At 40.3% G+C, this 10,737-nt stretch overlaps 1 protein-coding gene across 2 annotated transcripts; it reads left to right on the top strand.

Moving 5' to 3' along the window:
* The first annotated feature begins 580 nt into the window (after window positions 1-580).
* On the top strand, window positions 581-10,444 carry LOC109909732 (LIM/homeobox protein Lhx1). Of its 2 annotated transcripts, XM_020508746.2 has the most exons (6): window positions 581-1,184; window positions 1,325-1,574; window positions 3,412-3,635; window positions 4,443-4,720; window positions 6,567-6,732; window positions 8,540-10,444. In XM_020508746.2, exons 2-6 carry the CDS (start codon window positions 1,405-1,407, stop codon window positions 8,917-8,919), a joined length of 1,218 nt encoding a protein of 405 aa, XP_020364335.1. In that variant the 5' UTR covers window positions 581-1,184; window positions 1,325-1,404; the 3' UTR covers window positions 8,920-10,444. The 2 variants fall into 2 exon arrangements, with proteins under 2 accessions (XP_020364335.1, XP_031651092.1); XM_031795232.1 differs by having other exon boundaries at window positions 581-1,574.
* Window positions 10,445-10,737: the final 293 nt, after the last annotated feature.

A 10,737-nucleotide genomic window follows, 5' to 3' on the forward strand; every position in this document is an offset into this window, starting at 1 on the left:
ATGACGTATCTCTTGTCATTGATAATGTAATAACGTATTGTACGGCAGAAGTCAAGTCACTTCTGTAGCATGTATACTATATGCTAAAACTTAGTCAAAATGAGATGTTTACCAAACAATAAAAATGTAACAAAAGCATGCATTCCATCCCATTTTGTTATATGAATATAATATATATTCCAATGTTACTACTACTGTTTTTAAACTAAGACGACCTCACTCTCGCCCATGGGGAGGATCCATGCAGGATCAGGAGAGAACGTTAAGATGCCCATATCTACCTTATGAAATGATTCTTCACGTCCATTTCCTCGCCGCAAACAATTGATAAGCTGGTGATTGTGCTGTTTTTACCTCAACGGTCGTCGTCTTTCCGCTCACATACATTCACTAACATATGACAGTTTCTAGGAATATTTGACAATTGGTTTCTTCAGTTCCCCATAAATAGAACAGAATGCACCGGCTCGTCTTTGAAGGGATAGCTAATAGTTACTTGCATGGCGCGCTGCTGATTGGCTTCTCCACTGCCTGACGTCACGAGACTGTGAATAAGGCTGGCTCGTGTGCTTTCAGGAACATGCAGAGTACTGCAGACAACGCGGAGCGTCAATCCTGCACAGAGATGTCACACGCATCCTACCATCACTAGCATCATTTACCAAAAGAGAACTCGAGGGGACAGATAGCCAACAGAGCCGGAGGAAACACACTTTTTCCTTGAAATATTTTGATAGGAAATTATTTCGATTCTCATCGGGTCCTAAACAGTGGATAAGCGGTCATGTCAAAGAACATTGAATTATTTATAGGCACGCGAGTCTTTCTGTGTGACAGTATTGCCCCAAAACAATTTTGTTAGATGTGCGTCTTCAACAGCGACTGGCACACGTTGCTTTTTCGGCCAATGCTTCACTTTGATGACTACGGATACTTGCTGATAGGCTATGGTTCTCACATTATAGCCAATCTTCAGAGGTGGCTTGATATTTTTTGCCATTTGATTGGCTTCATTTAAACCGATGTGTGTTTGGTGTATGGAAGAGCATCCGAAGGACTGACTTTCGAGGCGTCTAAGGCTTTGACTACCTCACCTGGGAGGACTCATCCTGGCGAACGGTCTCCATCCTGTACTTGGATCCTATAAACCTCCATGCTGACCACTTCAGAGGAGAGTATAAGAGGTAGGTTAGCGACCAGGCTACCCATCGACTGTTTATGTGAACACATTGATCCAGGACATCCGAGCGAAAAAGGAACCAAATACTTCTAATAGAAAACATCCAATAACCGGTGTGTGTTGTTGATTTGCTTTCTGCTCAAGTCAAGAGTGTGAGTGAGACGACCACGACCTCAGGAGGCTGAACAGACCACGGTTGCGGAGTGGGTGCAAATCCAAAGACGATGGTCCACTGTGCCGGGTGCGAGAGGCCTATACTGGACAGGTTTCTCCTCAATGTTCTGGACAGAGCGTGGCACGTCAAGTGCGTACAGTGCTGCGAGTGTAAATGCAATTTAACAGAGAAATGCTTTTCTCGAGAGGGGAAACTATATTGCAAAAACGACTTCTTTAGGTAAGCTTGAATGGTGGGTGCTTGCTCCCTTTCATTCGTCCTTTACTACAGTAATTATTATTTCAGATGTGTAGTCTTGGATAAGCATTTCCGTGTTTCTGTTAAGTTAACAATACTATCCTAATGTTCTCAGTCAAATGCATATTTTTCTTTAAAAAAGACCCATGAGGATATTGCAAATACGAAACATTTTCGATATAATGAATTATTGGCTAATAATGAACATATAAACTCTGTCATTTGTTTAGTGTAAAAAAACAAAAGAAAAGAGGTGACTCTAACTTCTGAACTAATGAACACAAAAGTAGAGCACGCAATAAATTGCAAAACTATCTGAAGACCTGCGATAATTACACCTTATACCTTTAAATTGTACTTTAGAAAACTGTTAAGCCAATATGCTCTCAAAACATTTACCATTATAATTTGCTTATAACAAAATGATAGGTATATTCAAGGCTAAATACTTCATGGAATGTATTATATATGGCACATATTAATACATTAACCACTCTAAATATTATCTGTACTCATTTCTAATATGGTTAAAAGACAAATAAGATTGCATCCAATTCCTTCAGAATTTCTAAGTGCTAGGTGTGACGGTGGATTTGGAGGTGTTGCTTCAGAAGCTTTGATTAGGAGAGACAGTAATTAAAGGCTTGTTCATTTGTATTGTTATGCTAAAAGGTGGACAGCAACATTAAACGCGTGTGTACTCGTCCTCGGTATGGGGTATGAAGGAAATCAATCACACGTTGTTTATAAGGCGTAGAGGTGCAGAGAAGCGGCTAGAATCAATACTTCATCGGGGTAGTGTGGAGGAAGTGTGTATCTCGGCCCAGTGGCAAAGCTATCTGCCTAGGCCCCTGTGTTTGCACGGCTCCAGTGAGAAGGACATGATAAGTGGATTTAAATAACTAACCTCTTTAAAAGATCAAACAAGCAGACAATGCAATCACAGACTTGCAGTCAACAATCAGTGTCCATAATCTCAATACACATTAGTTTCCGTTACAATCAACAAAAAGAGGATCATCACACGTATTAAAGTACTAACTTGTATATTGCAATGTGTATTATTTCCTAATTGGATTACACATTTAGGCCTGTTGTTTTGTGTTATAAAGGATGTATTCTTTTTCATAATGATCATCTACATTTCAGGATGGACAACACTAACATGTATTTTCATGAGGTCTAAATAGGCCTAAAATGCGATTCTAAGCAGTTCACTTATTTACACAAAAACGTGTTTATAATGGAACAAATATTTTTTGATTCGGCAAAGTAAGAAAATGTGTCCGTTGACAATGAATGCAGAAATATAATAGATGTACAGGGCCTACTACAGCTAACAATAATTATAAAGAACAGGACCACATATGGCAATTATGGAATCATTCTCATCGTGAACCATTGCAGCTGAGAGGCAGAGGTTAGGGTTACACTCTTTAAAAAAAAGGTTCCAAAGGGGTTATTCTACAGTCCCCATAGGAGAACCATTTTTGGTTCCAGGTAGAACCATTTTTATCACAGGTCGAACTATTTTGGGTTCCATCTAGAACCCTCTGTGGAAAGGGTTCTACATTGAACCCTAAACGGTTCTTCCTGCAACCAAAAATGTTATTCAATGGATTCTCCAATGGGGAAAGCAGAAGAACCCTTGTAGGTTCTAGATAGCAACTTCTAAGACCACGCAGTGACCTATATTTAAAAAAATATATGTATTTATTCACACTCTCAATATGCAATCGTTGTATACTAACATATACTGTTTGGTTTTGCGCCTAAATACATTTCAATAATCGTGCATTCTTCCTCTGTCCCCTCTCAGGAGGTTTGGGACAAAGTGCGCGGGCTGTTCTCAGGGCATCTCGCCGAACGACTTGGTCCGGAGGGCAAGGAGCAAAGTGTTTCATCTCAACTGCTTCACCTGCATGATGTGTAACAAACAGCTGTCCACGGGAGAGGAGCTCTACATCATAGACGAAAATAAATTTGTCTGCAAAGAAGATTATCTAACCCACAGCAATGGGAAAGACACAAACCTTCTCTCAGGTAGGCCTATACGGCCAAATTGGCTTCATAATTTTGGGCGCATGGCTACTAGTGGCGCGGCAGGTAGCCTAGTGGTTAGAGCGTTGGACTAGTAACCGAAAGTGTTGCTAGATCAAATCGCCGAGCTGACAAGGTTCAAATCTGCCGTTCTGCCCCTGAACAAGGCAGTTACCCAACTGTTCCTAGACCGTCATTGCAAATAAGATTTTTGTCTTAACTAACTAGCCTAATTAAATAAAGCTAAAATTAAAAAATTGTGACTGATGTGACTTGTTCCGCCCACAGTTTGGTGTTGAATAATCATGCATCGTTCTCTTCCATGTAGGGTAGGCCCTATGCCTAAACGATTTTATTTTATTGTAAAAACAGAAATAACGATTTGCGCAATTGCATTGCCTATATTTTCACACTATTGCAGAAGATTTCTTTGGATTTGTAAGCCAAAATATCCAATTATATTTGCATAGATGTTAATTATCGTATGACTATTGTAGACCGAGAAGCCTATTGATTTTTATCGTAGGCTCATTTTTTTGACACGTTTAATGAATTCGGCGCTAAAAGATAATAGAGAACACAAATAGTGTTCATAAAAATAATTTAAATCTGCATAGGTTATTATTTCAGGTAGGCCTATTGTTTAATACTTTATCAATTTATAATTAAAACATATATATTCTAGTAAGGCTATAAAGGCCTACACAAATACGCCACTAGTAATCATTCATATTCCTCATTGTATTGAAATTATAGGTCTACAAATGGACTGTGTGTCTAAGCGTTTTCTGTCCTTTTTCGTTTTCACAGTAACAGCATGCAGCGACCCAAGTTTATCACCGGATTCTCAAGATCAGTTACAGGACGATGTGAAGGACTCTGAAATAGCCAATCTGTCGGACAAAGAAACGGGTAGTAATGAGAACGATGGCGAGAACCTTGGCGGTAAACGACGTGGACCGCGAACCACCATCAAAGCAAAGCAACTGGAGACCCTAAAAGCGGCATTCGCTGCCACCCCCAAACCCACGAGACACATCAGGGAGCAGCTCGCGCAGGAGACGGGGCTGAACATGAGAGTCATTCAGGTAATGGCAAAGACAAATGCACTATAATGACATGAATGTAATTCCTGATGCAGCTCATGTTGTATTGGTATGGGAGTGAATGAGAACCGTATAGTGGGGGGGAGTGAGGGACCCTCACCTTGTGCGCTTTCAGGGTTACACACTTATAGCGTGTGATATAGCAGCTTGTATTTTATTGAAAGTATCTCCATGTTGGGCACCCTGTCAACAGTTCGCCACAAACAGAGGCCTGATCACAATCACTCCGCTCCTTTCTCATTTGCCTTCCCGCTTAAAGATGGGGTTGCCTAGAAATTGCATGGTCACATTGACTTGAAAGAGCGAAAGATTGGCTGTCATCGAGGTTTATTTGGAAAGCGTAATTTATATGGGTATTTTTTATTCTTGGCGTGCAGGATGGGTAAACACGCCAACTGGCGTGAGACTGGTGAGAGCGATGGGAGTCTTGGCAACGCTGGACCATCACGTTTTGCGACCACATTTAGCCATGCTGTGACCATTTTCAGTCAAGTGTAAACGCAGAAATCTGTTCAGGAGACTTCAAAATGCTTCCTTACCCCCAGTCTAGTATAGCGTAAATCATTTCAAATAAGCATGCCGTATATTGACATATAATAACAACAACAAACACAATTATTAGGAATCATTTTATTATGAATACTATTGTTATTGTTATTATTATTATGACCAGTGGTATTTAATTTTGACAAATTGCATTACCTAATGCAAAAAAAGTAAGCTAGGCCTATCATTTGGAAGGCTTTTTTGTTTGGTGGCATTATTTTTGACCTATTTTCAAGAGTTGAAAATTAGGCTATTGAAGATATACACCTGATTTTGAATGTTTAAGTTGGTCTCTGTATCGTAGTACCTAAATTGGGACAATGTATCGTATGTAGAAATAAGCGCATCCACACCGCCGAGTGTCTCCCATGATAGGGCGAGTGCTGCGGGGACGTGGTCATGTAAAGACAAAAAATTGAAGGCAGATCAAGTGAAAAAAAATCTAGATTATTATTAAGGTGGCGAGGTTGGATATTTAAGAGCTTCAAGGAAGAGCATAATTAGCCGAAGGAATTCAAGGGTGGATATATAGATTACGAAATAATAACCTCGCAGAGCCGTGTAATATATTGCTAACAACCCTCCTATTAAGTATTAATTGTACATTTTAAAAGTTCCCGCTGCTGCCTCCTTACTCGGGGTAAATGGAGGGTTAAAATAACATTAAACTGAGGTTAGATCTATGCGACTGGAGTGACGATAATTAATAGTAATATTATCCCAGGAATAAGGCTTTACTCCATCGAGTCACCACGCACAGAACCTGACTACCATGCAGGGCAGCGCGCGCTCCGGCACAAAAAGGGCACCCAGGTTACACATGGCCTAGGCATTGCTTTGTTGTTGATCACGGATCTATAAACAAAGCAATGATAATATAACGGTAAAGCAGTAATAATTGTAAACAAACGGACACCATACATAATGCTTATATTGTTGGAATAGATCTGATATTAGAGTTAGGCTACTTTCTTATATAGGCTACCAATCTATAATGATATTTCAACGAAAAAAAGTTTTCGATCTGTAGTGAAGTAAAGTGTTTGTTTTTATTTGATTGACTATCAAATATGGTTCTGCAGCTTTACATCCTGTGTGCATTCAATTATTTATCATAATATTTTGAGATGTGTGTTCAAACGTCATTTTGGATACAGAGGCAATCTTTGCTGTGAGCCCCTCTCTCGTCTCCAACGCTCCAGCCGTAATATTTGCACTTCAACCCTTCCAATCCATTTCATTTTCATTAACGTTGCTCTATGCTGACTTTTGTGCTTCGTAGGTATGGTTTCAGAATAGGCGGTCCAAGGAGCGACGTATGAAGCAATTGAGCGCCCTGGGCGCGAGACGGCACGCGTTCTTCCGGAGCCCGAGGAGAATGAGAACGCTAGTGGACCGGCTGGAACCCGGGGAATTAATTCCAAACGGTCCTTTCTCATACTACGGAGGTAAGAAGAGTGATGAAACGGCTTGGGTGTCCCAGCGGGTTTATCGGTTTCACATGTTTGTCTGAAATGTCGAATCATTTGACATGTGTCCGCCAAGCGCTGTTTCCATTTGTCGCGCTGCCCCAGGACGCCTTTGATTACTATCATGGCTTATCAGATGAGCTCAACACACATCATTGGAATAGGACCTACACCGAGAGGAGAGCTTTAAAATGTTTTGAGTATGGATGGACATTATCTAGAGATGGATTAGTTAGGATGCTGTGGCAAATCTTCAGGTGTTAAAAAAGTGATATAAGACTTATTACAATGGGAGATAATTAACGATTTACGCATTTGGCAAAAACACCACAAAAAGGTCTAAAGGGATTCGAAATTGATGTTGTCAAAATGTAAATGTTGAAATAACGTGTCTTTTTAAATGTCTCAGATTATAGACTCCAATCGTCTGACCCATTTGTCCAAACTAGAAAAAAAAGACATAAAATAGGCCTAATAAAAATAACAATTACAGTAGTATGGAGAATACATCTTGTTATGGTGTCCATGTAAGCCAAACAGCGCCTAATAACAGTTAATATAATAGGCCTAAATGTGTCGTTAAATATGAATAAATAATCACTAGAACACTATTATTATTTTCTATGTATGTCAGGTATATTACGTCAACATTCAAACTGTATTAAGAGGGGAAGATGCTCATTACCAAATGCCATTGCATTCCCTGTGATCCCTGTCTGGAACGGGTTCGTTAATAAATAACTCATCCATAAAATGTCGGTCAAGGGGTTAGTTAGAGAGGGCTCCAAGCCATTGCATTATCTCACTGACCGAATTGTCTTTACTGTTTTCCTTACAAGATGACATTCACATGCAAGAAAGGTGCATTTGTAGGCCTTCTGTTTCCCTAGGAAGGAGCTTGAAGCATATTTGGTTGTGACATTCATTTTGTTTTACTTTGAGGAATATTTAAAATGTTGATGATCGGAGAGAGTAGTTGAATATGATAAATTATTAATACACAAAGTCAATCTAAAATGTGTATCTACTCCTTTTCCAAGGACACAACACTGTTTTGGGGGAAATGTAACTGTATGGTTTTAAATAGGGGGTGCTTATATTTGTCCTGTTTCACTGCATGTACAAGTGGGTAACCTGTACAAGTGTGAGGTGTGAAATGAAAATGTTTTTTTTGCATATCCCAGCTCCCCCTGAGACACCCTTGGAGAGTAGGGTAACAGCCAGGGATCAGCTGTTATTTACTGCAGCCCTGGAGCAAATAGGATTAAGTGCCTTGCTCAAGGGCAGATCAACAGATTTTCCACCTTGTAGGCTTGGGGATTCAGACTACCAACATTTCGGTTACTGGCCCAATGCTCTAGCCACTAGGCTACCTGCTGCCCTTGAAATATAATAATGTAGGCTTTCTTGATTATAGTGAAGTATGTGCGTCCTTATTTCAATTTTCCTAACATGTTTTGTGGATATCAATAGTGTGTGGTGGACTCTGGTCCTTTGTGGTGTGCAGTGGGCCTAATACTATTCTGCTGAAATGAAACATTGATTTCAGGAGGTAAAATCGCTGATGAAATGGTCCCCATTTTAATTAATTTTGCGGCGGCGTTGTTCTCCCCACCCAATTGCATTTTTGATTTAAGTGTAACTTTGACTAATGTGCCACGGCGAGGGTTTCTCCCTATGCAACTTCAGGCTATGTATATTCAATGAATTCCTGAAAATCTCTGAAATCATTTTTACTCACCCTATTGTTCCCAGGCTAACCCAGATTTTTTTTGTTGATCTGCAGATTATCAAAGTGAGTACTACGGTCCAGGAGGGAACTACGACTTCTTTCCTCAGGGGCCTCCGTCGTCGCAGGCACAGACCCCCGTAGACCTCCCCTTCGTGCCCTCCTCAGGCCCAACGGGCACCCCTCTAGGTGGTATGGACCATCCCCTGCCCGGGCACCACCCCTCCAGTGAGGTGCAGCGCTATTCTGACATCATGTCCCACCACCCTGGGGACTCGCCCAGCCCAGAGCCAGGCATCCCGGGGCCCATGCACAGCATCTCCTCTGAGGTGTACGGCCCCAGCCCGCCCTTTACCTCACTGTCTCTCAATGGCAGCGGATACGGCAACCACCTGTCCCATGCACCCTCGGAAATGAACGAGGGCACCGTCTGGTAGCTCAAGAGAGCGGACTGTACCACAGAGAGATTCAATAGGGGAGGACAGGAGAGCGGGCAAGGGTAGGGGCAGGGGTAGCGACACCAGTCAAATATTTTTTTGTCAATCATATTTATTTATTTATTTATTTATTTAATTTCCCCATATGACATTTTTTTGCAGGGAAAATAAATATGGCGAAAATCAAAACGTGGACAATGTGGTTGTAAGCATTTACCTTGGTATTGTGTTGATGTTTCGATTGCTTCTTTTTTTAAACCCGAATAAGGACTTGGGCACATAAAAGACTGTGTGTGACTGTTGACCCTGTGGGCCCCTGGCGACCCCGGGTCCCTGCTCTCCATGGCTGTGACCCTTCCTGACTCCTGTCAGTGGCCTAGCACAGTGACGCCCCTCCAAACACATGCCACTGGGAAAACAACCATTCTGAAAACAAGTAATATGTCCCAAATCCACAAAAACATCATTAGCTACTGTCAAAGACTCAACAGCTTTACAGAAAAAGAAGGACGGGTGGTTGGTCTGAACACTAACCTGCGCCGCTGGCATTAGAAGAAGGCTGAAAGGAAGGGTGGTTGGTCTGAACACTAACCTGCGCCGCTGGCATTAGAAGAAGGCTGAAAGGCGTCAGACTCTATTTATGGCACTAGACGCGTCCCTTGTATTTATTCAAAAGCTCCTCAGACCTCTTTGCCTCTCAAGGCTCTGCCATATTAACACTTAAACAACCTTTTTGACACTAAATATATTTCTGAAGGCCAGGGGAAATGCTTTTTTTTCTCTCCATCCAGACAGTTTTCTTTTTTTTTGGTAAAAAAAAATCAAACCACCAAATCTGAAGAAGTTGGCCTTCAAAAGGGAAACAAAAGGCAAAGTTATATGGCTTGTGAACCCTTTATTTAAATTGAACAGAACTTGAAATGTTGTTAAATGAAGTCTACCTTCTAAAAATCGTTTAATGGGGGTCTGAAAGGGACTAGAACAGTCAACTGTTTACGTAATATATTTAATTCAGGAGTTAAAAGTATCAAACCATGTTTTAGAATCTCTTGATCAAGATAAAATGTTCCAAGCAACCAACCAAACTTTTGTATTGATTTGATTTATATTGTATGAAGACAAACACATTTGCTGGGGTTGTGGTTCACTGTGCTAGTTTGTACAAGATGTTGTTTACAAAAAAACACACAAAAAACACAAGTAGACAGTTGCCAAATAAAAAATAGCACAAATACTGTAAAAGTGCTTTGCACCATCATCTGCAGAATGTGTTGAGACAAAGTGTAAGTGTTAAAAAATGCTAAGGAGTAATTTACTTCTTCATTTTTTTAGTGTGCTGAAAAACATTCATAAAGTTGTTAATATAACATACTTAGACAGGTTTTATTTTTGTGTCTTCAAATGAAATCCAAACCATTTAATTGATGGTCGAATATGCAGCTAGCAGCTGCTACTTTCTTTAAATATCAAACCCTCATGGTATGTCTGTTATTGTTCTAATAAACCTAAGCTTATGTGACCTCCAGTGCATATTAGACCATTCACTGTATAAATACAACATGTTGAAAACAATTGTGGGTTTTTAATAAAAATAGAAAATATACAATTTGAATGATAACACATTTTCTTTGGACCGATCATCTCTTACCTTATCTATATTTTATATTTCAAAATAGTAAACGTCCGTGTAGGTTATTTCTCTTATATGTTCTTTCCAATTTAGTACGAGGTAACTGTTTATGAATCTCTTTAATGAAGTCAATTCAACAGGTTTAGCATAATAACCACTGCAGTACAGTATTTGCTAAATGCAAGCAG

This window comes from Oncorhynchus kisutch, linkage group LG18 (assembly GCF_002021735.2).
Source record: "Oncorhynchus kisutch isolate 150728-3 linkage group LG18, Okis_V2, whole genome shotgun sequence".
NCBI classification, from domain to species: domain Eukaryota; kingdom Metazoa; phylum Chordata; class Actinopteri; order Salmoniformes; family Salmonidae; genus Oncorhynchus; species Oncorhynchus kisutch.

Excerpts from the sequence above, each read along its gene's own strand:
- LOC109909732 (XM_031795232.1), top strand. The coding sequence starts at position 1,405 with ATGGTCCACTGTGCCGGGTGCGAGAGGCCTATACTGGACAGGTTTCTC. Across the intron at positions 1,575-3,411 it reads TGCAAAAACGACTTCTTTAG|GAGGTTTGGGACAAAGTGCG; the intron begins GTAAGCTTGAAT and ends GTCCCCTCTCAG. Across the intron at positions 4,721-6,566 it reads TGAACATGAGAGTCATTCAG|GTATGGTTTCAGAATAGGCG; the intron begins GTAATGGCAAAG and ends TGTGCTTCGTAG.